The sequence below is a fragment of the Anas platyrhynchos genome, chromosome 9 (genome assembly GCF_047663525.1).
Source record: "Anas platyrhynchos isolate ZD024472 breed Pekin duck chromosome 9, IASCAAS_PekinDuck_T2T, whole genome shotgun sequence".
Classification (NCBI taxonomy): Eukaryota; Metazoa; Chordata; class Aves; order Anseriformes; family Anatidae; genus Anas; species Anas platyrhynchos.
In genome coordinates, this window is record NC_092595.1 from 6392679 (window position 1) to 6420652 (window position 27974).

General features: G+C 36.7%; 1 protein-coding gene across 20 annotated transcripts in view; it reads left to right on the forward strand.

Moving 5' to 3' along the window:
- NAALADL2 (N-acetylated alpha-linked acidic dipeptidase like 2) overlaps window positions 1-27974 on the forward strand; it is a 432007-nt gene that overhangs the window by 246279 nt on the left and 157754 nt on the right. For all 20 annotated transcript variants that reach the window (XR_011811283.1, XR_011811282.1, XM_027463880.3 and 17 more), the window contains one exon: window positions 14256-14375. Coding sequence is in view for 18 of the 20 variants with exons in the window: in XM_027463880.3 (XP_027319681.1) it covers window positions 14256-14375 (120 nt within the window). In the remaining 2 variants the exon portion in view is untranslated. The remainder of the gene's footprint in view (window positions 1-14255; window positions 14376-27974) is intronic.

Below are 27974 nucleotides of genomic sequence, written 5' to 3' on the forward strand. Positions count from 1 at the left end.
AGTGCAGAGAAGTATGAGCACAGTGACGCTGGGACGGATCCGCGGCAGAAGGTGCATGGCTGCGAGAAGGCCCGCAGAGAATTTCAGGCAAAGACAAGCAGCCCGTGCCCATTCTGCAATGCCCCCTGTTCCTTTAGTAACAGTAAAGAGAGAATACTGGCAGATGTCATGGTGTGCTGAGACAGTATTTGAGGCTGGACTAATTAAAGCAAAATGAAGATGATCTTTACTTTGCATTCTCTAAATTTGTAAAGTTTTATGCAAGTCGAAGTTTTCCTCACATTCACTTCGAGGATTTAAAATTTATTCATGTTTTGCTTTATGGAAGTGTTCACAGAAACCTTAGCAATTCTAAATCTGTTTTAATATCTTAAACAGATATTTAGTATCCTTTGTTGTATAGCATTACCTTATGCTCTGCTGTACTCCTCTAATTCTTCAGAAAAAAACATCTCCCTGTGGGCTGCACCAGCTCCCTGTTAGGTCTTTGTTTTTCCTGTTTTTATTTATTACGGGAATGTAAATGTGGACAGGAATCTGAAGACTTTGTGGATGGAAGTGAATCATACCCATCTCCAAAGCAGCTCTCCCAACACCCAGCACCTCTACTTTATGATTCAGCCTCTCGTCCATCCCTGTTCCCTGCCTGCTTGGACTCCACTGCTTCACCTTGCTTCCCTGCCATCATCCATGTGCTCTGACTGACTACCCATGTCTCTGTTCCAAATGTCTGCTGCTTTTAGGCATTTTTGTTCCCAGCTCAGCCAGCAATATCTTTGTTTTGGAGGGGCAGAGAAGTGAGAATGCCGACTGTTTGCCTCTGTGTCTGCAGTATGCAGAAGAGATGTTCTACATCTGTTGATAACATATCAGCCTGCTCTGGTTCATTTGTTTCAGTGACGTTTTCTCAGCTAAATGAGAACCCACCACAGAGATTAATGCAACCTGGAATGATACGAGAAGTGCAAACCCATATGTTAAGCTCATTTAGTGGTGATCTCACCATTTTTCAATCCTGGCAAGGCAGGAATAAGGGTAGCAGTGTGCAGATTCCCACCAGATTTTGCATAAGGAGAGGAGGTTTGCTCACTCCATCAGGTAACCCATTTTCCCATGGCTGTGCTGAGATTTCTATTTCCCCATCCGTCCCTTTCTTTCACAGGTTCTCCACTCTGTGCAGGAAGATGGGAGTCTTTGTCTCCTTGGACACCAGTTCCTCTAATCTTATTGACTGTGTGCCCTACAGTCCCCTTCTCTCCCTGCTAAGTCTTTGCAGTACTGCAGCACTCCTCTGTTGCCTTGCAGTACTTAAATTGTCTATATTTCTAGCTCTGCAACAAAAAAGTTATGAGTTCCTCTGGAGGGACAATGCATCAGGAACTCCTTGACCCAACAGCTTGCTTTCATTTGATTTGGTTTCTTTGTGCTGCAAATGTTATTAGTGCACCCTTATTATTTTTTAATCTTCCCTCTAGCTAATCAGTAGTAATTTCCTTAACAGTATTTCTGAATTAAGATTGGTTTCAGCAGTTTGGTTTTAGAATATTTTAAAAATATTCCCAGGTTATTTTATCCCCAGGCAAAATTTCCAAATGAGCCTTCTGCAGCATGCTTACTTGCACTTCTTGAATTCCAAAGGCAGAGAGTGCATATAATTCAGATTAAATAATCACAGCATCTCACCCTAAGTCTTCCAGTCATTTGTGATGGCACATTGGTGAAAAATATCAAGCTAGGGGGAATCTTGATACAAGTGTATACTTAATTCTTTTAGGCATGCCAATTTGGTTCATTATTATCTTTATTAACATTTTCTAAAATTTCTTCTCCAAAGAGACATGCACTAGCTAAAATGAATCCCTAGCAACTGCAGTCAATTTGCAGATGGCTAGGGCTATAGGTTGAATAACACATGCACACAAATGAGAAGGATCCTGTGATTTTTGTAACATTTAGATGGTTTAGAGGAGCTTTATTTATCCTTTATTTATAGAAGAGTTTCTCAGAAACCTCTTCCACAAATAATCATAATTTAGACCACTGCTCTGCATACTAAGTAGATACAGCAAATTTTCAAGACAATCTCACTAAGAATATGGATTTTAGAATAGACTTGACCTTTAAACAGAAAACAACAGTCAACATTAACTACAGCATAGCTGCCACTCCATTTTAATTACATATAGAAAGCTGTGAAACGCAATGTGAAGGTTATATAATTTAAAATTGCAGTCAAGAACTACAAAAATGATCATTGAAGAGATTTCCTGCAGAACATCCTGTCAGTCTTCTGGCATATATCATATAACCATTCATAAATAAAGTTTTACAGTTCCCTAAAATAATAGTGGTTCATCACGCACAAGTTAATACTGCTGCAAGATTTTTGTTATTGTTGAGGGGTAGGGTTTGAAAGATGCAAATGGCTACTGCTGCAAAACCTTCTGCTGTTTTATAATTAAGTGAATGCTCTACTGATGTTTCAGTAATAAAATATTAGTAATGGCATTTCAATAATAATACCAATAATAAATGAGTATTTTATCTTAAATTTTATCTTAAGAGTTACCTGTATCTACCAGTGTAACTTGTATAGTTGAAACTGGACAACATTTGTCAGTCTTAAAAATACTTTTCTTGTAATGTGGTATCAGCTCATTGAACGCTTTTCTGCACCATGTTTTTTTTGTTTGTTTTTTGTTTTGTTTTAACTGGGAAGATCTTTTTGAAGTGTTTTGAAATGAAATAGCATTGAAAATCCAACAGAAGTCTCCAGTTTTTCTTTCTCTGTCTTAGGATGTTGTGATATGAAGTCCAAATACAGTCTTCTAAGACGACCACTTGAAAACAGTGGAAATAAAAACAATAAATAAATAAACATGCCTGACATGTTTAAAATGTGATTTAAGCTAGTTGAGGATAAAGCTTCGTATAATACGAAAAAATTGGTAAGGACAGATTTTAGCTAGTTTTGTGAAAAATCTTTGTTGAAGACTTGTGGTGTAAAAGAGCAAAGAATGGACTGTTTTAGAGACTGCTTTCAAGAATGGTATAATCCTGGACACAGAGCCTTAATAATAAGAAGGACCAAAAAGCTTACAAAATCTCTCTTAAGGAAAATCCTTTGAAGCAAATGCGTTTTGAAAGCCTTTCAGAGCTGGATGAAAAAAGTCTGCAGAATAGTTTCAGCTCTGATACAACTGGTTCAAAAAACACAGAAGAACTGAACAATGACCTAGTTACTAACCATAGGCAAGTCTATGTCTGGTATCCAGGTGCAATTGTAGAAGTGTATTATGTATGTATGTGACCCGTCAAAATGCCAGAGCCTGTTTCTCTGGCTGGGCTAAAATGTCCCAAGAAAAAGCTTTCGTTCAGAATTTCACTTTTGAGCTGGTTGGAGTCACAGCACTTGACTGCATCCAGCACTTCAAGCTGCTATCCCAGGATACTTATATTTTTAAGTATCCCCTTAAAATTATTTAAAAAATAACAATTGTGAGCTAAACAAAGATGAAAGTAAATTGGTCTTCCCTTTTTCTAAAATGAGGAATTTCTAGTTTTTTGTCTGATGTGCAGTCTCTTCCACTAAATTCAAATACATCTAATGTCTGACATCTCACATAATATATATTAGTTACTGTGTTTATCTCATTCATTAAGACAGCCTTAATGTGAATTAATCATGAGGAATATCTGTACTGTCCTCATAATTATTTCTTATGTTCTTGTGCGCTCTGCAGTTCAAAGAGAAGGTGAACGATCAATCACCAGCTTGTGACTGGCCCAAGAGTAGGTGTGTGTGAGAAAGAAGATGCTTCAAGGAATTTATCTTCCTTCCACTGAATTATGTTACCATATAGAGTTAGTCTTGTCTCCTCTAAGATTCACTGCTTCGCACTGATATCTTCAAGGGGCAGACAGAGGTGAATGAGGATAGAAGAGGTCTGGCCGCAGTTTCCACTGTCACAGAGCAAAGCTTCTTAAGTATGCAAGAAAGCTCCTGCTGCGTTGTCATCAGGGAGAGATGTTCCTCTACTGCGGGTCACTGCTTGCCAGGCACGATCCCGGCGAGTATTTTAGAAGGTGAAGTAGTATGAAAAGCTAGAAATAATATTACTGGCAAATGAATTTTTATATCATTCTTTTGATCAAAATTTTTTATTTCAAATTTTTTTTTGTCACGTCTTCATACATGTTGTCCTTTCACCTACAAAATTCTTGCATTATAAGACTAGAAGAAAATCTTACAATTGTGAAATTGAGAAATTTTATCAGCGTGGACAGTGTTAGGCTCAGGATCTGATGGGCAAGACTGCCTGTTTCTGTTCAGAAGTATTCCTGGTTATCTTATTGCTGTTGCCTTAAGGCACGTAGAGCTGCTCTGCCTGGAATGAGCTTTCGTAATTTTTCAATTTTCTTCACAGACAACAAAGATAATTTCTTCACAATGTATATTGTTTGTAAAATAGGTACCAAAAACGTAAAGAGAAGTGAAGCAATGCTGAGGGGAACCTTTTTAGTAGATGGTACAAACAGCAATACTTTTTGAGGATGATGATTGTGCATTTTTTGTCTTGTCTGTTGAATTGTGTTCATTGAAATTCCATAAATGTGTCTCTTGTTGGAATAGCGAGAAAAACTGTAATTGAATCAGGATTTGAGAGTGCATGCTGACCTCTCAGTTTCTAGGATGTTTTGTTTTGGTGGTTGTTGGCTGTTCAATATCCTGTGCAGGAGAGATCATACCGGGAAGAGAAAGAGTTGAGTGCAGATTTCTGTAGCATCTGGTAGTTCAGTAATAATGTCCTTAACTGCTTTTGTTGAAAACTATACTGTAAAGTACTATTACTACAATAATACCGAGCATCTCTCTCTTGCTGTAAAAGAGGCTGACCTGGATCCCAGGCTGTGGAAGATCAGGGAAGCTCTGTTCAGCTCCAGAGCTCCGACAGGGCTGCAGCGATGGTGAAGCTTTTGTGGTACCATTGAAATCAGTTGTATGATGCCAGAGGCCAAACTACTCCATCCTCTCATCAAATTGCCCAGATTCCAGTTTCCCTGCAGACTTTCCTATATGTTTTTGGTAATTTAAACGTTTTTCCATCTTTCCTTTTGAGATACAGTTTAATGGGACCCCCCTGTACAAGGTGAACAATTCACAGGTCCCTTTTCTAAAATGAAGCAATTCCCATCTTTTGCACAGCATCTCCTCTCTTTCTATAGGATTTTCTGTCCCTGCTGAGAGCATAGGAACCAACTTCAGAAATTCTCCATGGTGTTTCTGCTGACACATAACAGAGATGAATGCTCAGATGTCGGTGTGAAATTTGGCTCAATTCAGAAAAATCATCACCCTAACCTTTGCAAAAGCAAGCTACTAATTGCTCTATAGTGAGGATGCCTGGCAGGGCCCTATCCTGAACTCCCATTTAATTACTGCTGTTTTTCATAAAATAAAACTTTTTAAAAATGAAGGGTAGCTATTTTTGAAACAAAAGATAGATGGAGCTGCCATATAAAAATCTTCAGATTACTAAAAAGTGCAGATATAGTATCACAATTAACAATCCACTCACAATTCCAAAGTATCGAGTTCATTAAAAAAAAAAAATCTGAAAACCTGGAAGAATGAAGAACTTGTTTTTCTTCGTGGTACAATTTTATAGTATCTGATACCTGAACCACATGCTTACCTGTCTATTGTAAGGGAAGTTTAATTTCCAAAATGCTACCTACTTGAAAAATAGAAATGTCTACTGATTTAATCACAGAACTATGCTATTCTTATATGCTGCTTTTTTTTTTTATTATTATTTGTCTTGATCAATTGTGGGCCACTTGAATTCATTATCAGTTACTTATATTCCCTGTCCTCACTGGAGTCCCTTTTTTCCATCTAAACGTATTTATAATTCTAGAGTGAATTTTTCCCCAGTCCTTTTTCTAAAAAGATAATTTAGAGACACATAAATTTGTGTAAAGATTCAAGGCATCAGAACTCACATCGGATATGAAAGATGTCATTTTCCTTTTCACAACTGCATGTTCACTTCTGCAAATTAGATAAAATGCTGCTTTAACTCTGATGTGTTTACAGCACTACATGATTAGGCATCTCTACGATTATGTTCAAGTGTGTGATGTTTGGCCAAGTGATGGCTACAGGTACTCTGTAAAAGAGCATTTATTATACTCTGGAAAACTGAGTTCTCACTGACATTTCAGAAAGTTCAAGTGTTCTCTAGATGCAGTGGATGACCTCCTCTTGGGCCTATATGTGCTCATCTGCATTTTTGAGGTAGACGTCCATTCATCTTTCTGTGTACTTGCACTAAGAACAATATGTTTTGTGTGTGTGTAGAGCAAGTGTGCAGAGAAATAAAGCCAGTGTATGTAGTTGAGTGCACTATGCATGTACAGGAATGCAAGTTGATTGGGAAACAATCTTCTCTTCCATTTAAAAATTGTGCCATTTCAAAATGGCAAAAATTGGAAGCCTGAAAATTGTAAGGCTATTTTCTAGATATTTTTGTCTGTGCACAGCCAAACTAACTCTAAAGATAAAACAATTTAACAAAGTTGAAACAACATACTCTAAGAAATTAAAATATTAAATATAGTTATAAAAATTAAATATTTGTATTGTACTTGAAAAGATGCAGAAGCACTTCATGTAATATTTCACGTCAGTTGGCATGCACATTTTGTCTTCGATAGTGTTTGCATTCTTATGACACCGTTCTTGATGAACGTTCTTGACCTGCAGGAGGGAATGCCTGCTTTTCTATTCCCTATATTATAAAAAGCCCGTTGAAGAAGGGCAGTCTCTAACTTCTAGATATTCATATTTGAGACAAGCCAATAAAACCTTTGCTTTGCTGCAATGTGGCCTTGAGAATTTTGGGGTTCTGACATCATGGGAATGGATTCTGATACAAAGGAGTTTCATTGAAAATTTTAAAACCAGGTTTGAATCACACCATTCTAACTCACTATGTACAGAAGTATCTAATGATTTATTGTTTTTAAGATGTAGCCTTACAGGTGATCAATTCTGTATGTTTTTGTTAGTTTTTCCTCAGTCGGAATAATTTGTAAATGTGTATTTACATGAATAATTATCCCTGAATAAGCTAAACTAAGCAGGTTGGTAAATACTGATTACTGTTTCTGCTTAGGAAAGTATGATCATTGTGGCTTTATGCTTTAGCAACTATTGCTAATATTTCCTGTACAGGAAAGAAACATTAGAATTTAAAATTTTGTCACTGTTGAGTTTTGTGAGATGACAAGTAAACAGCATCACTTAATGACAGCTTAAAATAATGAAATTTCGGATAGGATTTTAAGCCATAAATGATGACATGTCCTTCAATGTTTTATAAACAAATTAATATTCTTAGAGACTTTAAAATAAATACCAATTTAATATGCCTGAAAAAAAATAATAATAATAAAAAAATATTTCAGGATACCTGAAGAACTAGAGTAGCATTTTAATGTAATTAAAAAAGATGAAAAAAATAGGTTTGCCTCACAGGATATCTTGCTGAATATCATGAATTACGAAGTTGCACTCATATTAGTTTTGTCTTCTGCTTAAGGGAAACTGGAAGAATGTGTTTGGGGGCAGAGGGGAGAAAAACTAGAAATGAATTAAAAGAAGGAAAAATAAAGTTCAAAATAGATATAGGAGGAGGAGTCTACTGGATAAGCATTATCAACAGGGAACAGACTATGTCAGCTCAGATTTATCTGGGGCTCTGTAACCATAAAACACAGAAGAGGTTCTTTTCTGTAGGCTATAAAAAGGCTTCGATCTTAATTCAGTCTCCCTGGGAGATAGCAGGGAAAGAAAAAAAAAAAAGTGCTATAAACTGCAAAAAGCAAGCAACCAAAGAAGTTAAACTCCAGTGTCTTTCTAAAAACGCTGCTGGAAGAGCAAAAGCAACTTGTAGGAGAAGCCTAACCAGAGCCCTGCCTGGAACAGAGATGTGTCCCCATCCATGGGAGAACGGGCAGATGGACATGGCGAGGGGAGAAGAAGCACGTAAAGTATGTCTGTGACTAAATTTGCTCTGCAAAACCAAACTCTCAAACTCTGAGGTTAAGGGACAGAATTGTTCACTCCCGTTTTGGTATTGCAGCACTTGAACAAATTACAGTTTTAGATGTCTTTGCAACACAGCATGCAATTTTATGTAATAAAAACTAGACACAAAGAATCCTTTTTGACTGTAAGCTGACACTGTGAATCATATTGAATTACTCCAGAATTTCACTGCGTGAGTAGGAATATTGAAGTAAGAAAAGAAAACTTCTAGAGTAAGGTGCAAATAACGATGTAGAAAAAAAGTAGAGAATCTATCTGAAGGAGGATAAATACTTGTAGGTAAAAAGAACTAGTTATTTAATGAACAAGTAGGCATTTATTGATGTCCCCAAACATAGCTCCCACTGCATGAAGCAATATTGAAATTCGGTGATTGAAATCTGCCTAGACATCATGTGTAAGGTGCAACTCTATCATAAGCAAGGCAACATCAGCTTCAGTTAATCCAGATATGGCATAATTGCTTTTTTGGGCTCAGAGAGCATCTTCAAATTCAAATTGCACAATTCATCCATTTTTGGTTTGCCTCGGATAGGGTAGGATAGCTGCTTGGAAATGCATTAGGTTATTATTTTGCAATATTATTTTTCTCTTTCCAGTTCCCTAGTAAGACAAAAAGTAGCACGGGATTGCCAATCCTTGAGTTTCTAGAAAATAAAGTCTGGATAAGCGGCGTCTGAATCTGGCCAAGAGGGCAGGAGGATTTACTTAGTTTGTTTACTTGACATAGTTTGTGTTTTTTGCAGGATTTCTCAAAGACATTTCTGTGTAAGTACCCCAGAATTTATTTACAGGGATTCCCTGATGACTTGGGAATGTCCATGTGTCACGGGACACACAAAGCATAGTAAGTAATACTTGCTACTGAAAAACAGCATGCTTGGGTTTTGAGGCTCTAAGCCAAATTGCTTATAAAGTAAACAGACAGTGGAAAGCTCACCGGGGATTTTCAAGATAGTGTCATTTGGAAACTCCTGTAAACAATGGATATGGTGCCTCGTCTGCATGCAAACCAAGTTTTCAAGAAAGGATTTTTTGTTACATAGTAAAAGCAGCTCAGTAGGAAATTATTCTTTCATGTGAAAAAGAGACCTAAGAACTCTCCAAAAAATCACTGTCATCTGCATCAAATTATTTCCTGATTTGTTCCTAGCTTGTCTCTGACTTGTATGTATTTTACTAGATGTTGAATTACGTGGTCATGCCGCACTAGTTCTTGTCTCGTTTTGGTAATACCGAACCTAGTAACAGGAACAAAATTTACAGTAGTTACTCTTCGCTCCTGTGAGTCCTAAGCAGGAAGGAACAGACTGACAGATCCTACTTGTACCAAGTACCATTGCTGTAGAAGTGTTTGAACTGCACATTACTTTCTTAGTTCAACCTTCAGCTCGTTAGTTGAGCTAGATGTGGTAATCATGTCTGCCACAAAACCCGTAACACAGAAGGTCTTGTTATTCTCTCTCTGCCCCTACTCTCACCACTTGTTTATTTTTGTGTGTGTGTGCCTACAGCCAAGGGAGGAACAGAGTTTGAAAGAGAACTCTGAGTATTAACGTTTTTGTAGTTCCTACCTTGGGTGGTAGGAATCTCAGGCAGACAGCTGTGCTCCCCTGATTATTGGCCAGGCACTTTTGGCAGAAATGGGAGCAGCAGCTCCTGTCAGAAAGCATAGCAGAGTGTACACTAGCAAATGATTTAGCATACTTGGGCACAACTCCGTTATCTCTCGTTTTCCTTCTTCCTTTTCTCTAATTTTAGAGAAGAGCTGGTTTTATGTTTGCAGAATTTTCTTTGCATTTGTGGATGTCCAGCTTTGATCTACAGCCAGCTTGAGTTTACTTTTATGCTCTACTGAATGCTGCCTTCAGCCTCAATTTCAGAGCTGTGCAAATAAATTATAGTGAAGTGTTTAATTAAAGTTAGGCTCGTGTCCTGATCACAGACTACTGTCTTCTCAGATACAATTTGCAAATATATTTGGGAGTTTTTACTTCAGGCAGGATGAATACTTGAAGGTTATTTACCTGCGATGCATCACACATTGGATGTTTCTGTTATGTCAACAACCAGAAAACGGTAGCCGAATGCTGAAGGACAAATGAAGGGCATTGATCTGAATGAAAGAAGGGGCTGTAGTAAGTGTAAACAGTGGTGTTGAACTGAGGTGTTAATGCTTCTAGAATAACCTATCTGCTCTTTGGACAAATCCTCTTGATTCTGAGGAATAGTAGTTCTCAATAAACTGCATTCATAGCATTTAGTTTTCTAAAATACAGTAGAGTTTCTTCTATTTCTGTCATTCCTTGATGCATTTCTAATTGCCATAGTATTTGCAAAGAAGGTGACACGTTAAAATTGCATACACCACCTTCAAGACTCCAGCTGCCACCTACTTCATACAGATACTCATACTTTTCCTTTCCAAGTCATCTTTCTCTTTTTCACCCACGCCTGGATGAAGTATGGTGTTTTATTCTCTTTAATTCTGGGAAGAAGCAGAAGAGACTGCGAAAAGACCCTTGACTGCCTTGATTGGGACATTTTTTTTAAGTCCTTGATTTTTCAGGTTTTATGGGATTTTTATCATAATTTCTAAGATAGAATGTTTACAACTCATTGAACATCATCTTGGGGCTTAGAAACTAATAATAAGTCTAACATAAAATGATTACTTTTCCTAAAAATGTTTGTTTTATTACCTACCCCTACTTCATTTCATGCATGGGGGAATACTACTGAACACCATATTGCACATCGCAATTTGTTCCTAAATAGTCATATCTTTCTAACAACATAGCACAAAACAATTTGAAGAGTAAGTACCCAATTCAAATGGATAAAACAGCTCATTGTTTAGTCATTTCCTAGTTTTAGGGTAAGAGGATTTACCCTTCCATATCTAAATCAAGTACACAAGTGCTCTTTTTTCAGCACCCAATACAAATCCTTTTATCTCCTACCAAAGGAAAGCACTTAATCAAATTTGGGTTACTGCAGGTGGGGTATTTGGCTTTCTTAAATCTGGAATGTATAAGATGAGAATTATGTCACATTGTAAACATCCCTAAAATAGAGTAAGAAAAAAAATATTTGTTGTTTTTGGAGTTAAGAATGTTGTGACTGAAACAGAACTTCACACACCATAAATAGCCATTTCTTGGTGGATTATTGAGAAGGCAGCACTCTTTGGATTAATATAGGATTATCTAACATTATTTTAAAAGTATACTTTAAAATCTTTTATTTTATGCTAGAAATAAAGGATCCAATTAATTGAGCCCCATTGCATATAGTAAAAACAAAACTGACTACCCTTGAGCTAGTGTTCCTGTACTGGATGCAATAAGATGTTGTTACTAAGTACTACAAGAAATATTTTGCTATTTATTACAAATTTTACTTTAGGTGTTCAAGTGTAGAAGAAAAGAAGGGATATGAATCTTTTTTTAAAAGTGTTGTTATAAATTTAACGTTCATTAATTTAATAAATTTAATAGTTTCTAGACTGTCCAGCCAAAATGTTATGATTTTGTTCTAAACTCTTACACTGAGTTAGTTCAGGAGGGGAGGAGCCATATGTAGTTTTACTCGAGATAATGTTTTATTTCGGTTCTTTGCAATTTTAACTGAAGTCTAGATCAGATTAACTGTGCAAACCTCCAGCAACTATCGGTAATGTTACCAGACTGAACTTGGACACATTCATCATATGGAAGATGTGTAAACTCTTTGTTATATAGACTCAGCTGCTTTTTCATTTTTTAATGACTTCTTGCATGTAATCTCAATATACAAAAGTATTTGATAGCTTTGATGTTGGGACTTTTAACATTTGGAGCAAAGAACATGGCCTGCAGTGTTTGGGTAACAAGGAGTAAAATTTGAGTTCTCACTGAATTAAAAAATGAGCTCTGTTTTTGTAGGGCCTTTTATTTAGTCTGCTCTTGTCGAGTGCATATGTTGGCTGGGAAGGACCAGTGAACAGCTCTTGAAGAAGCAGTTTGTATCCATAAATTAACGAAGAATATCCAAGGGCAGTTGCTAAATGTATTAATAATTGTGCAAACGTAGTTTTCCTGTTTACAGAGTGGTGGATAGCACCCTGGAGGAGCAGCTAGCAAAAATGATGCAAAGAGAAGAGGCTCATGAATGTGGGCAAGCATCTCATTTTCACACAGGCATACTGTAGAAGCAAATGGTTTGATACTTCATTATGTCATATCTTTGTGTATTGATTTTGCCTCAGGAAAAGTCAGTGTAGGTTCTTATATGACTGATGAAAGCTCTGATTTTCAGTTTGCTTGAGGGTAAGTGGGAAAGGCACTGGGTCCAAAGGAATTAGATAAGAGGTCTCCCCAGAAATCATCCTATGCATAACCTCTCAAGCTGTAAGACTTTTGAGACTAATAATTATTACGTTCCAGTGTATAATAACTAATTCTCTTGATTTTTTCATGCATTTCAGATACAGTAATCACACAGGAAAATTTATATTGCATTTCAGCCTATAGTCATCATTTGAATTTTATATGAAATAGTTTCCATGTTCTTCAGACATTAAAAACCCATATATTTATAAAATAATAATAAAACCCTGTATGAAGTGCCAGATTTTATGTGTCTATGTTTCAGTATTTGGTGTTAAATCGGATGTTTGCCTGTTGCAGAAGCGTTTTATTACTTTGGCTGAGCTTTCTGAATATCTGGTTTACACAGTAGTGATGACATGTTACAGACTTAGGAACTTCCTAACTTGAAAATTTTAAAGAATGCATTTAAGTACACAGGCTTTGGAAAAAAAAAAAAATATATATATATATATATATATGAATTCATCTTAAATGTTAAAGCACAAACTCATAATTTTCAGATAGAATTGTATAAGGATAAATACTTTCCTAAAATACCCATCTTTAGGAATCTAGTAAAATTTCGCACATCCTACATAGCCAGAATAACTGTTGCTAGAATTTAAACAGCTTGTGTGAAATGTCCAAAGCCAGAACTGTTGCCTTTGGCAGTGAGTCCATAGTTACTGAAACTGAACTGAAAGAGAAGCTTTTCCATCTTGCACTGCTCATCTCATTTTAAGTTTTAAACACTCATGTAAGATTCTTGTGTTTGTATTTCATATGAACACTGTGTAAGGAATTTAGAGGTAACAGAATTTTGTTTATGATGTACTGAAAACTTCACAACATTCTAAAAAAAAAAAATGATTATCCTCATACGTGGTTTTTGCCAGAATTTAGTGCTATAAATGTATGAGAAAAATGCCCTTGGTGATTCTTAAATTTTGTGTGTATATTTATTAATCTATATGTATACTTACATATTTATAAATCTATTTATGTTTACTTGTAAATCTATTTATGTATACATATTAAATCCTTGAAAACTCCTCTTGGAGTTTTGTGTTTTTTTTTTCCTTTACAACCAATGCTTGACACTGAATAATAACTTAGCCTACATACTCTTGCACTGTCCAAACTGAAGTGCTGAACATCTTCATGCTTTAAACATTTTGTAGTTGGTTGGAAGTGGTTCTACGTTAATATAAAAATATAAGTATGATAGAAAAGTTTAAGCATTGGAGTGGTGTAATCAGTTGTAAATGTGATTATCTAATGCATGGATAACTGATAAGAAAATACTTCATCAATTAAGCAAGGTTGTTTAAGGACCATATGAGATTCCCTAATTAAAACTTTGTATTGGTAGAGTGTGTATCTTTAGATGTTGTCACATGGTCTGTATAAACATTCACTCTCTCCTGAAATGCTTTACAAGACTCCATCTCCTTTTAAGAAAATAAGTAGAGGTTAGTTATTATCTCTTACATGGTTTTAAATGCATTCCTGTAGCTAATGAGGGGAAATTTTCATCATAATCAGCACCATTTATGGGGAGGTGGGGGTGGAAGGAAATTATTTTCTATCACAACTGAGGAATTGTGATTCAAAACCAAAAGGCAGCAATGTATCTGTCAGATTTAGTTCTCAAGCTCTTTGCTATTACAACTATTGCCATAACTAGGAAATGGGATTAAGATACTCACAACTTCAGTTCTGTGGAAGGAGCACCCTCACTGACGCATGGTTGTAGGCATAATCTGAATTTTGTCTTCTCTTTACAGGCAGAACTCGTTGATGTACAGTATGGGACCATAGAAGACTTGATCCGGATTCAAGCCATTACAAACGTGACCAAAAAAATTGCACTTTTGAAGCTAGGACAATCACCTTTACTTTATAAGGTTAGTCTTACACTTGCTGTATTTTAACTGAATTATTTATTTCTTCTTTGAGTTTCAAACTACCAAAACTAGCCTTTTTCATTCTACCCCAACAAGTCAGGATTTACTGGTATTCAGATTCTTTGTTAATGCTAGCCATTTGGATCCACAGCGTCTCTTACATGTTACAGTTATTTACTTTGCTGCATATTGTACAGTGCCCCAGTACGATGCTGTATTTTCCCAGGTGTCCTATAAACCATTTGGCAAATAAAGAAATCCTATGAGGGGGGAAAAAAAAAAAAGGCAGCTGTGATTAGGAGTAGTTGGATCTTTGTTAAAACTGTACATGTAATACTGTGGAAATCTTGTTTCTGCATTATTGTATGTGGTGCTTGGCCTGCTGGCTGTAGGTTAAGCGTGCTGGGAGAAGAAGCAGAGCACAGTGTGTGCTTTCCTGACCTTCGGCTTATGGGTTCTTTCCAGTCCCTGTGGGCTGTGTCTAAACCCCAGTGCTTTTGGTCTCACTACAGATACATGTATGCTGCTGCAAGCACTGAGATTGTGAAGTTGTAAGCAATAGAAAACGCTACAGGAGGAGTAATACTGTTGGTTATGGATTTGTTAAAGAAATTACATCAGAACCAGATTGTAGTTGTGCTTCGTGGAGCAGGTGCTATTGCCTTCCTAGCTCTTTCTGCCATCCTTACCACCTCAGAGGGAAGAAAGGGACAGCATGAGCTGGAGAACAGCACTAATTTCTGTGGCATTTCTGCTGTGTACCCTGAGATGCACGGATAGACATTTATCCTCCCTGCCATGAATGACCAGGCACTCCTGTAAAATCACAGGGATTTACTGGCCTGTGGATGGGCTACCAGCAGGTCAGAATGAGCACCGTCGTCTTCTTTTCTTTCACGTTCTTTGGTTGCAATTATGTGGGGAGGGCTGCATGTGTATGTGTCTGCTCATTCTCCTGTAAGTCCAGCCCTGGCAGACAGCGCAGAGGTTGAGCTCAATAGTCCACTGGCACATTAGATATAATAGACTGAACATATAAAACATTTAAACTCTGAATGTCAACGGCCTTCTATTGCTAATATTTTATAAACAGAATGCTGTTTTGCCTTTCAGAAAATACACTAGCCCAATAAATAATTAAACAATTCATTCCCAATCCACAGAAGCAATTATAAAACAACAATAACTCCAGATCTTATAATTAACAGAATTAGGATCTGCTTTGTCGGCCATAGAAAGCCCAATCGGGGACCACAACACAGGTTCAGAAAATAAGCACTTAATATTTTTTCTATAGGAATAATATTTGTCTCAATAAAAAATGCCATTTTCAACTGAGCAGCTTTAGTTCTTTGTCTAAATTATTTAGATGCAATCTAATTATGCTCGTGAAAGGTCAGTTATCATTGTTGGAACTTGGCTGTTGTGCATTATTTCCACCCATAGATCTTGCACTGCATTTCAATGCTGACTGACAAAAATAATGAAATAGCAGTTGGGGCTCATAATGTAGGAATTTGATAGAGATGCAAAGTTTGCTGTAATAGCGTTGTCTACAGTGTCTTTGAAATGGACTTCTTACCAATTTAATTCTGTTCCTGTATGTACTTGTCAAGTAAGTACTTGCAGGACTGAATTACCAAGTAGTGCAGCTGAAGGAGGGCAAGACTGTTGGTGCTGAGGACTGGGCACATTCAGGAGCTTTTACTCTGGATCCGCTGCAGTCTGGTCCAAAGGAGTAAATGTTAATTGGTAGCTGAAGTAGATGAGCACCATTAGTGCTCATCTGCTTTTCCAAAAGCATCCATTTTGCATGTTCAGAGAGTGTTAAGCAATATGAACCAACGTGTGGGGAGTGCTGATGATCAGAAAAAGCCTGATCAGAAAAAGTTCCTGATTTGAACTAAGATGGCAGGGCACCCAAACGTATTTGATGTCAGTTTAATAATGCTTACTGGAGTCTTGAGGAGAAAACAAACAAACAAACAAAACAGCAATCCCTCAAACCCATGTTTTGTGTTCTGCTCACACAGGTGGCAAGTTTGCCCTTTATTTGTTATTTCTTCTTTTTGAGGTTGTAAACTGTCTTTTTTTTTTTTTTTTTTTTTTTAGGATATAGATTGTGTCTCTCTGGCTGTGAAATGGCCATAATCTTTTAAAAGTATGAGGAAAATATGTGAGAGGATAGAAATAGTCTTCTTTCATAAGGAATATTTGAAATAAAAGAGAAAGATTGCATTAAACAGCAAGTTCTCCTAGTCTATGTGGGCCCATATCTCACCGCTGAATCCACTTTTTGTCTCTTTTCCCCCTAAATTTTGTTTCTGTATTTACCGAGTCTATTTTAGCAGATGCTTCCCTCTGCCTATATTTTCCTTATCTCTGTAGTCCACGTGCTTGGTTTTACATCACATTAAAACAGAACACTACTTCATAGCTGAGCTGTCACTATATATATACATATTTTTTAAAAAAAATTTAACCAGTTTTCTTTCCAATTTCTGTATTTAACTTGTATCTTTCACATTTTAATACTTTTTAATTTTTCATTATTATTACTTTATACAAATATCTTACTGGGGATTGGGGTCTTATTTTTATAGATGCTCCACCAAGGTGCCTAAAGAGGTTTTTATCTTCGTAACACAATTTCTTATCTTGTCTTTGTTTTTCAGTTTTGCGTTTTCCTTTGCATGGGTATGCCTTTTGCTTCTCTCTCTTTTACTGCCTTCTAGACTGTTTTTCTGTGTTCTTCCTATTCTCACCTTTTGTGTTTTCATTTTATTTATTTATTTTTTAAGTCTCACCTATTCTTTCTCTCCCTACTGTGTCCATTGGAAAAAGGCTGAAAGAAATGATAAACTGCTGCTGACAGAAAGTTCACCATGAAACTGAAGAACACTTCAGTGCTTTTATCATGTGTGTTAAAAAAAGAAAAAAAAAAGGCATGTGGTAGTAAAATAAAATAAAAAAACAGCTATCAAGGGAATATTTCATAGAAATATGCCCAAGTGATATAAATTTGAAAATTTTGGGATAAATACTGGCAGTATTTATCATGTTTATTTTAAAATGAATGCTAAAAGTGGGAGAAAAGAATGATGGATGTGATAACCCTTCCTCAAGGGCTGGAGAAAGTTACAGTGTGGAAAAGGCAGAGTCATTTTCAAAGGCAACCAAAAGGTTTAGGAATTTATGACTCCCAGCATTTGTCTGGATGCTTTCCTGTAGCAGCACAAGAAAAGGCAACTGACTGAAGAGGGGGACATACAAGCAGTACTCGCATGATGTGCTGCCTTGGTATGGCTGTGATGCTGGTAGTCTTTTGCTACCAGGCACAGCACTGAGTAACTGATGGACAATTTTTAAACTACCATGGCTACTCCTAAAGTGATTTTGTGGCTACAGACCGAGACACTTTTAAGAGCCAGATTATTGCTGAGTAAAGAGGGGAATGGATTTGGAACAAGAAAAGCTTTCTTAAGGAGAAAGCTGAAACTAGACAAATTTAAAATGGAAATGAAGCTCATCTTCTGGAACCAGCTTTTCCAGAGAAAAGGTGGAATACTTGTTTTCTCACACCTTCCAATTCAAAGTGACGGCCTTCTGGCATTCTGGCTATAAGGAAAATGTGCCACAGTCACAGAAATCATGTTCTGGTGGAAGTCAGGGTATTGGGATCACTGGTGAACTTCAGGAACTAGTTACATCCAGTAGTAGGTCAGGGCACACTCGCTATGTCCTTGAATAAGAAGAATCCATAAATGTGGGGGAAGATAATGAAACTTATTACCAGTGGTTAAGCAAATCACTTTTGTGATGTAAAATACCTTCCTTGGAAAGAGCAGCTTGAGCTGCCTGCTGTGTTTGTAGACAGAAACATCCTCTTCCAATAGCATAAAATGTGTGGTGACAAAAAGACTGATTAAACCACCTCACTAGCACACAGCTGCTCTGCCCTAAAGCTTGTCTGAGTATATGTCATGACTGTGAACACATAAAAGAAGCCAGAGGAGGGTGTCTTTTTTCAGGAAGAACTGCACAGTAATTTCAATATTCACCCTCTGGAAATATCATGACCAGATTCATTTTTTGAAGAATGTGGTGAGTCTTGATCGTGATTTAATCTTTTGGTTTGGGATTCGAGGAAAAGACATAATTTCTATCCTAAATTAACTTTTAATAGAGTAACAAAAGCCCTGAAGGCCAAACCACTTCATCTTTGCAGTGTTCACATATTAACATTTTTTTCACATCCATTAAATGAAGATGTTGTTCTAATGTGTAAATATCTGTATTTATTTTAATAATTTACAGTCTTCATAAATATTCATACAATTGATTTTTATCTGTCATAAAGTTTAGAAGCATGGATGCTTGCATCGTTATGCAGAAGTTATTGGTAGGCACTTACAAGGATTTAGGAAATGGAAAAGAGTCTTAGAGTAAAAGCCATTTGCAAAAAGGTTTCTATTTAAAAATTGCATTTTAAATCAATTTACTTTGGAAAAAGTCACTGCACATTTCTACTGTCTACATTGCTTTATTTCTTTTTTCTTTTGAAGTTTGTATTTTTCTATCTGGCACGTTTTATGGCTAGCAGATATAACTGTAAATATGACATTTGAAATTGCCATTTAACTGAGACTCCCTCCCTCCCTTCCTTCTTCCCCCCATTATATACTTATGTGTATATGTGTATCCATATGAATGAATATACATGCATGTGTATATATTTATAAACGACGTAGTTTTTCAGGGATCCTAAACACCTGGTATATGTTTCATTATATAGGATGCTGTTTTTTTATTTTGTAGGATGATTTTTTTTTCCAAGGCATATAAGGAGTTTATATACCTATTTCCCATGTGAGTGCTGTGGGATATATAATGATATTATATCCCTTCGTGAAGCCCTTCTTGGAAATTGGGGCCAGAGGTGTAGGTAGTATGAATAAAAGTTATAGAAGAGTATAAAACTGGACCTGGAGATTTGGATTTGAAGCATTTATATAGTCCATTCCTTAGGGGAGATGAGCTTGTATCTCATTCCTGATAATTCTTTATCTATTTTAAGGATTTCAAGTATAGAGATCTGATAATTTTCCTCAGTAATGTTTTCCAGGACTGTACCATGCAACAGTGCATGTGAAGCCTGTTAATTTTGCCCTTTGTGCTTGAAATGTGCCCAGCAGAAGTTTCCACTAGCCTTTGTATGCCCTGAGTTTATAGGAGATACCCTCCTTCAAGTCTCTTGCTTTTATTGGTGTTCTTTATCCCTCCTCCCCCCAAATATTATCAGGTTTAGATCACTTCTATTCCTAACCTTCCCGTTCTCAGCTTCTTTCATCCATTAGAAATGCTGCAGTCCAAAGAAGGCTACCTTTCATTTTTTTCTTCACTTCCTATACCAAAAAACCTTCTGTTCCAAGGTCTTTGCAAAATTTACTGGAAAGCAGTCTGTATGAAAAAGCAGTTTATGTAATTGAGTTTTCACACTGCCATCAATCCTGCTCCTGATGATGCTTTTGGTCAGCTATTTACCTCTTCCTGATGTCATGACTCATGGAATGGTAACACACAAGCTATTTTGTTTCATGATTACTGAGAAGTTTTGTTTGTTCTGAAGAAAGAGCATGGGTCTTCCTTCATCTGAAAGCGTATCAAATTTAAATGATTGATAGATGTACTTCAGTTATATTCCTCCTGCTTTGACTGATAACAATACTTTCTTGTTTTTGAACAGAAGGGACAAGCTGTAACAGCTAATTAGAAAAATGTGGAGACGCCCTGCCTAGATGCCATTAATCTGTTCTGGGTTTGGGTGACTGAAGAATTCACCCTCAGCCCATTGAGTTACGTGTACCTGAGGTTAAAAAAAAAAAAAAAAAGTGTCTCCACACAGATTTATCACTTAATGTTTCAACCTGAAGTCAATAATTTTAAAATATTATTTGCAAACTTATTCTAGAGCAGCTTAAAAAATACAAATATGAAATATTTGACAAAACTTTGCTCTTATCTCTTTAGTCAAATGCACTGCAGCAAATAAAATTGGAGAAAGAAATCCTTCTTTAGGCAGCCAAATTGGGGGAAAGTAATTGACTCTTGTAAGCAGAAAGATGAATATGTGAGGGGTGGGGTAGGAGAAGAGCAATCAATGTCCGGGAGGAAGCACAACTGTAGCACAGCTTGTCGATATTCTCTAGCAATTAACATTTTGGTTGCATCAGTAAAAGGACTTCGGGTTACTACTCATTTCATTTTGATTACAAAACCCTGGGTATGTTTGAGTGGAAGGAAAAGTGTTCTATTAGCAGAGTAAACAAGGAGGCATACAAGTTAATAAGAAAAGGTAGATATTGATTATTCTGCAATTCTGATGCCACAGAATTTTTCCAGAAGGTTTTGAGTTGTCGCTGCTGTTTTGCATGCATACCTGTATTTCCAGATCTAGTTCCCATTCTCTCTTTTACTTCTGGAGTGATACAGAAGTTCCTGAAGTCCCAGGGCTGAATCAAACACTAAATTCGTAGCTATTTTAATGGCTGTGTAGTCCTGTTATTTTCAGTAATGCTGACCATGTGTTTTTCTCTTCTGAAAATGATTCTAAATATTCACATATTCAATTGGCTGTTTAATTGCAGAATTAAACAGCCAATTCATCTGTTGAAAAATTAGTCCATCTCCTATTATGAATCACTGCTTCCTGAGGGAGTGGGATGACCATTTTATAGCAGGTCTCATCCGATTAATACGATACGCTTAAATTGAGTGAGAGTGTAAGTGGCTGCCTCCATTAAGAAATGGAGGATGTCTGACTCTCATTAAAAGAATTTGATTCTGGGGTCTTCTGAAGCTCTTGTCAGATTTTAGAGGTGTGAAGCCCAAGCATAATTTTCTATTTTATCAAGCCCTTAAAAAGTGAGTAGTAAATGCAATCATCCAATTTACTGAGTGCTGTGTCCTGATAAATGGTGCAAAGTCAAGTGAAATGGCTTTGCTGTGAGGCAATTGTTCTGAAGCAAAGCCGAGCAAAGAAATCCATTGCCTCAATTTGTACCTTGCAGCCTTAGATCCACACAGCTGATCAGCCGCTCGTGTGCAGGGCAATAGGAAAGACGTACACACCTTCTCTTTCCATTATAAAGTCTAAGCCTTTCGCATCTGGTTTTCTGCAGATGCAGTATGCACTAGCCAGACTTCTGCAGTGGCTTTAGCACTTTTTCTGCTGCTCATATATAAGGAATTGTAGATTGTTGATGTTTTCTTCTGCCCAAGCTGCTAATTGAGCTGGCCCTTCACATTTGTTGAACTTGGGCTTCACAAAAGAGCCACTGACAGACAAATTATCTGGGCCTATTTTCATCTCTGGTGTTTCCAGGCCATACTGTTTGATTTCAACAACAGATGAAAAAGTGCAAGAGAAAATGTGAGTGTATAAAAGCTCTGAGTAGAGATGAGGGGTGAATATACAGAGCCTCATTCTGCCTGGTCTAACTGCCTGGAGGTTCTCTGAAAGCACCAGATATTGATGGGAGGTGGAACAATGCAACCCATGCCCTTCATCATCCCAACCACCCACCCAAACAGCTCTGCAAGGGATAATTACAGCCCAGCAGTGTACATGATGGTTATTTCCTAAATTTATGGTGACCAGAGCACAAGGTTGTCTTTCTTCAGACAAGTTTTCTTTATAAGTACACCCCTCATTGTACATTTGCATTGTACAACATGTTCTGTAGTAATTACGGGTTTTATTAAGAAGAGGTTATGCTGTTTAAGGGATGGCCTTTTCAGGCTTTTTTAGCCTTTTTTTTTTCTTGTTTCAAAGTAATTATTTCTTCATAATCAATTTCTTCATTTACATATCTGAGAATTGATTTGAAAGGTATCAAAATCATTACTCTTGAAGAAACTATGTAAAACTGTTATTTAACAGAGTACAGAAGTAAATAGTTCTGTTTCTGGTGTCAACATTTTGTTTGATAAATCAGGACATTGCAGATTGCAGATTACTGCTACTTAACTACTCATGCCTTGTTGCTTTTTGTGCCTTTTTTTTTTTTTTTTTTTTTTTAGTCTGTACTTTAAAATTCATCTAAGTTAACATAGTTAAGCAAAAATTGTTTCAGTAAGCCTGAGGGTTCTGTGAATAGAAATAGCTTTGAAGCTGGTCCTACAGTTTACAAAATGTAGCCAGGTCCAGAACTTGGCTGGAATGGCACTTACGTTCTGCATGGCTTTAGAAATTCATCTGTGAGAATTGGTTCACAAAATCAGCACTCGTGATTTATGTATGAAAATCTGAATTCTGCCCTTTCAAATACACCCGTAGTTTGCATTGTGATCCGAACTTTGAGTAAAAACGCGGTCTTGCTGAATGCTGATAGCCAACCTTTTCATTGGTGTCAGTGGGATTAGGTTTTTATACTTTATATTCTATAGCCTATAGAATTTTTTGATTATTTTCCCTGGGGTTATTTAATGCACTTCTTTCAGATCATCTGTAGCTGAATTTTTTGGAACATAGCTGGGTAAAATACATAACTGCTTGTCTGCAGGGTTTTAGGAGGTCTTTTTTTTTCTTCTTTCAAGAGGTGGAAGGGTACTTTTGGCATTCTATCTTTTCATTTGTTCTTTCTTTCCCTTGATGGTGCATTTCAATATGAAATTTTAATTCATATTAGATTAAAGGAAATTTAAATTAAATTGCACTTTAATTTCATCTTTAGGTCTGAGTGGTTAATTCCCAGACAATAACATGCCCAACAAAGTTAAATTTATCTTCTCTGTTACTCTAGATCCAGGTCTAAATAAATGGCAATTTGCTCAAGCTTGCATGTCCTCCTGCTATGTTCTGATGTTTCTAAGTGGGTTTGGCTTTTGTGTTTTGTTTTGTTTCTTTTGTGCTGTTGTTTTTTGGTGGTGGTGGTATTTTTTTTTTCCCAGTATTGAAGCAATTCTAAGCAACCTGCTAAACACAGTCAAGTCTCCGTATTTGAAATTGAAATTGTGATAATTCATGGTGATATTGTATGAAAAAAAAATAAAATAAAAATCTAGTGTTTTTTGATACAGCCAACCATGAATGTTGCATGCAAAAGGATTCCTGGGCTTCCTGATGTTCATTGGGAGATGAATATAGAAGTTGCATCAGTACAGTCTCTGTAACATTAAGTTAAAATTGGTGGGGGCTGCTTCCCCAAACTAGCTTAAGATTCCATACAATAACAAGTAACTTTTCATTGATAGCTGAAAATTTCACATTGCTTTTACACTTCAAATTGCTCTAAAAATCAGGTTCTTGATCAGGTTAAAAAATATATATAAAATGTTGTTGCTGGTGATAGCCTTGTAATTGTAAATAACCCTGGTATGTGCGTTGGCCAAGGTTTGTCAGGGCTATGTCTAGATACAGGTAATAACTTAAGAGTAGGACAGAATATTTGCATTCTGCGAAGGTTGGAGGAGTGCCTGCACTGACGGTCCAACTTGTTATTTATGGTTTTCCCCTGCAAATTGCTATGCAGCCATCATGAGAGCTGCTACCACGCAGCCTCAGAAGTGACCTTGGGGTGACCTAGCGAGACCACCCTTTCACTAGCAGGAAGCGTATTTTTCATTTCTAAGTCAATCTTGGTTTTCCTGAGAGTAGGAAGTGATTATGTTGCCTTTTATAGCTGTATTCAGTTATATGTGATGGTTTTATGATATAAACTGTCCACTGGGGAACTGACCTGACAACTCATTTCAGTCTGGCCTCCTGCTGTGATCTCAGAGTAAGAAAAGATAACACTTAATCCACTTAACCGCCCGACCATGTCCCATCCCTGTTTATCATATTATGGTGTGTAACAGAAAAAGGCAAGTCCAAATCTGCTGGTTCAGGTGATTCTTGAAGAAAATTCTTTAAGAAACCTTTCTGACAGATTATAAATTAGCACACATCTGCCTGCTGTAGATGTTGCTCTCTCAATAACCATGCCCTCCTAGCAATGTAGAGTGTCATGGACACGTGTGGTATGCTGGATCTGCTGTTTGCAGTATCAGATGCAGGTTGTGCCCAGCAATGTAAGGTGGCCCCAGAATAAGAGACTTAAAACATGAAGCTTAAAACGTGAGATAAAGGGAAGACATTCATTCTGCATTAGGAGAATTGTAAACTAGCCTCCTTTTTCATGTGAGAACTAAATGGAACAGCAATCCGATTTAATCTTGTTTTAAAAGATCCGAGAAATCAAGTATTTTTTGCACAGTACTTCGCTTGGCTGTAGGGGGAGCCTTAGCCTTTTGCCTTAGCCAAAGTGTTGGAAGGGTGGGTGATACAACATATGATAACGAGAAATTTTCACTACAAAGTATTTAATTTTTATTTCATTCCTTCTCAGTGTGATGCAATTCATCACAAATTTGCTAATTATGAGAGGCTGGGATCTTATTAATATGACAAAGTTTATTTCTCAGTAGAGGAATAAGCTTTATACTGTGAGGCTTCTAGCATTCTGCTTTTTCTTCAGAATAATATAGAAACATAGCCTTAACCTTAAGGACATGAATATTCCCTTTATGTGACATGAGGAACATAGTTAAGTGTGTTGTTTAGTATGTTTTACAGGAACAATTCACCTTTAGCAAAAGAAACCATGTCTTCTGTTTTTATTCAGGTAAAGCTCTCTGATGATAATGAGGTCATGACCATAGCATAGTGCTGTTACTGGTGAAATATTGCTACCTGAGACTGTGCAGTGAAATGCACAGACAATCACTTCATAAAAAATGATCATCTGCTTAGTCTTCTGTCATGAAGTTTTTATTAAATTGAAAAAATTCTCCATCATTTATGATGAGAACAGGAAAAAAAATGTTCCCTGTCAGCCTGGTATCCTTCTCCGACATGAACCATATGCATGGTTCAAGTACCCAGTCATCTTTTCCTTTGGTATGCCTTTACCAAAAATTTCAGTCTGTGGTGGTATGATTTCCTGAAGTGGAGAATGTTAATCTGGCCCATCTTGTTTAATTATCATTATGAGTATTTCATGGACTGGTATATTCCACTTCTAAACTTCCACAACATCTTGTGGTGATGAGTTCCACTACATACTGACCAATGATTTCTTGATACAGAATTGCACACCCAGGAAAGCAGGTACTTACAGTTCTGGCAATGTTTTACCACTTATTACAAACCCAAAAGAGATGTAACAGTCTACTCACAGAGTATATCAGACATGTAAATGACAGAAGTCAGAGGGTACCAGGTATACATGTATGGTAAGCAAAAGTCTTTTCCCTTTAAGAATCTTAGAAGAATATGAACTTTTCCTCCTGGTCTCAAGACTAAGAAGCAGTGTAATAAAACTCAGTGCTTCAGAAGTCTGTGATCCCTAAATAAATAACGCGCATGTAAGTGGATTTTTTAAGCTTTATTTTTCTGAAATTATGTTAGTTGATGTCTCATGGCCAAGTTGTGTTATATGATGAATGGCTTTGCCTCTGAAAAAGTTTATAACTACTAGGAAAAAGGATACCTTTAACGTTGCTATTAGCTATTATCATATTCTTTTACTACAAGAGGGGAAAAAATCATATTCAAATGCAGATGTGTGCTTTGTGCTTGAAGAAGAAACAACACCTCCTTGTAGATCTCCTGGTGTTGACTGAAGCCCTTGGAATGGTGCCTTATTAACATTTTGGTCAATTTGATTTCAAATGATACACCTTCATCAATTTTTTTTTTGTTATTTTTTTTTTTCTGGACAAAGCTTATGTATCTGGGAATCCATGTACTTCAATTTCCTAGCTAAAACCATCTGGGATTTTTATGCAGATGGGTAATACATGATGTTTATTGCTTTATAGAATTTAGAGGAGAAAGGATGACATGAAGTCATAATGCAGTATTACAACTGTGATAATTTATAATAAATAAATCTAATAAGTAAAAGAGTTATATTCAGATAGTAAAATTCAAAGCCATATATTAAGTTGAACACAAGCTGCATATAGACATAGAAAGCATATGGCTATGGAAATTAATGACTGAATAAATAAGCAATATACCATAATTTTGGCAATATTAAAGAATATAAATAGAAGAAATGTCATTGGCAAAATATTTTTAAGTTAAAAAATGTTCTTTATATTCTTTAATATGTACTTCATCTACAACTTCTGAAGACGAATAAAACAGCAGTTATTCTCTTCTTAAAGAGGGATCTGTATATTGTTTAAGGTATGCACTTATTAACATAGAAACAGTACAGTTCAGATCCACCTCCTACACAGTAATGAATGCAACCTTCAGAAGTTCATATCTTCTTTTTGCATGTCTCAAAAGTGGGGCTGAGGGAGAGACTTTGGAAAGAACTCCATCTGGTAGATCCAGATTTGTAAATTTAGATGAGTGTAGTTGAGCAAATGGCTTGAGAGGATTTCTCAGACTTTGTGTTATCACCTGATCCCTGAGCTCAGATGTGTACCGCTGCTGCCTTAGAATCATGGAAGTCACAGAATCATTAAGGTTGGAAAAGCCCTCCAAGATATCTGGTCCAACCACCCCCCAACCACCACCTACTGAACCATGTCCCCAGGCACCAGGCCCAACCTTTCTTTGAACACCCCAGGGACGGTGACTCCACCACCTCCCTGGGCAACCTATCCCAATGCCTGGCTGCTCTTTCTGAGAAGAAATGTCGCCTCATTTCCAACCTGAACCTCCTGTGGTGCAACTTGAGGCCATTCCCTCTAGTCCTATTGCTAGTTACCTGTGAGAAGAGGCCAAACCCAAGCTCCCCACACCCTGCTTTCAAGCAGTTGTAGAGAGCAATAAGGTCTCTTCCTGGGAGAGCACCATGCTAAGTATCCTCCTTGAAATTAGATGTTTCAAAATTTAAACATTTAAAAGAAACATACAATATTTAAATGTGTTCTTCATGGAAAGTCACGTGAACATTGTTCATGTTGTCTACCGAAGTCTTGTTTGAAAGGGCAGTTTAATAGGTGCTGGCAAAAAAAAAAAAAAAAAAAGTTTGAAAATCATCATCTTTAAGACTTGCAACATAACTGTTCAGCTGTTCAGCATCTCCTGTTGGCATATAGGCCCTTGTTGGAAACATGGACATCGTTATTTTGTTTCTCTGAGTAGAGTTTTTTACTCATACAGTTGGCCATTCTTTACGTTCTTTTTCTATTTTAGGATTCACCTTTAGCATGTACTATCAAAAAGAATCATAACATATCAAGTATTTTCCATCTCCTGAGAGTGTAAGGTTCACAACACATGTTTATAAAGCCTGATTCTTCTGGTTTCCTGTCAGTGTCAGTTTACTGAAATTTAGCAAGTTAAATTGGTGTAAAGCTGATGCAGTTTTATGCAGACCTAAGCCAAATTACTTAACTGTTAAAATATTAATGTAACTATATCCTAAATATAATAGATGTAGTTGTACTTTCCATTAATAAGTGATGCAAAAGTAAGGTTGCTGTTTTTAACCCTGAATTGGCTTTCTTTTCACCTTTTTGAACAGTTGCAAGCAATGGTAAGTGCAAAGATTACTCCTCACTGCCAATCTGTCACCAGAGAAAAGGAATTAA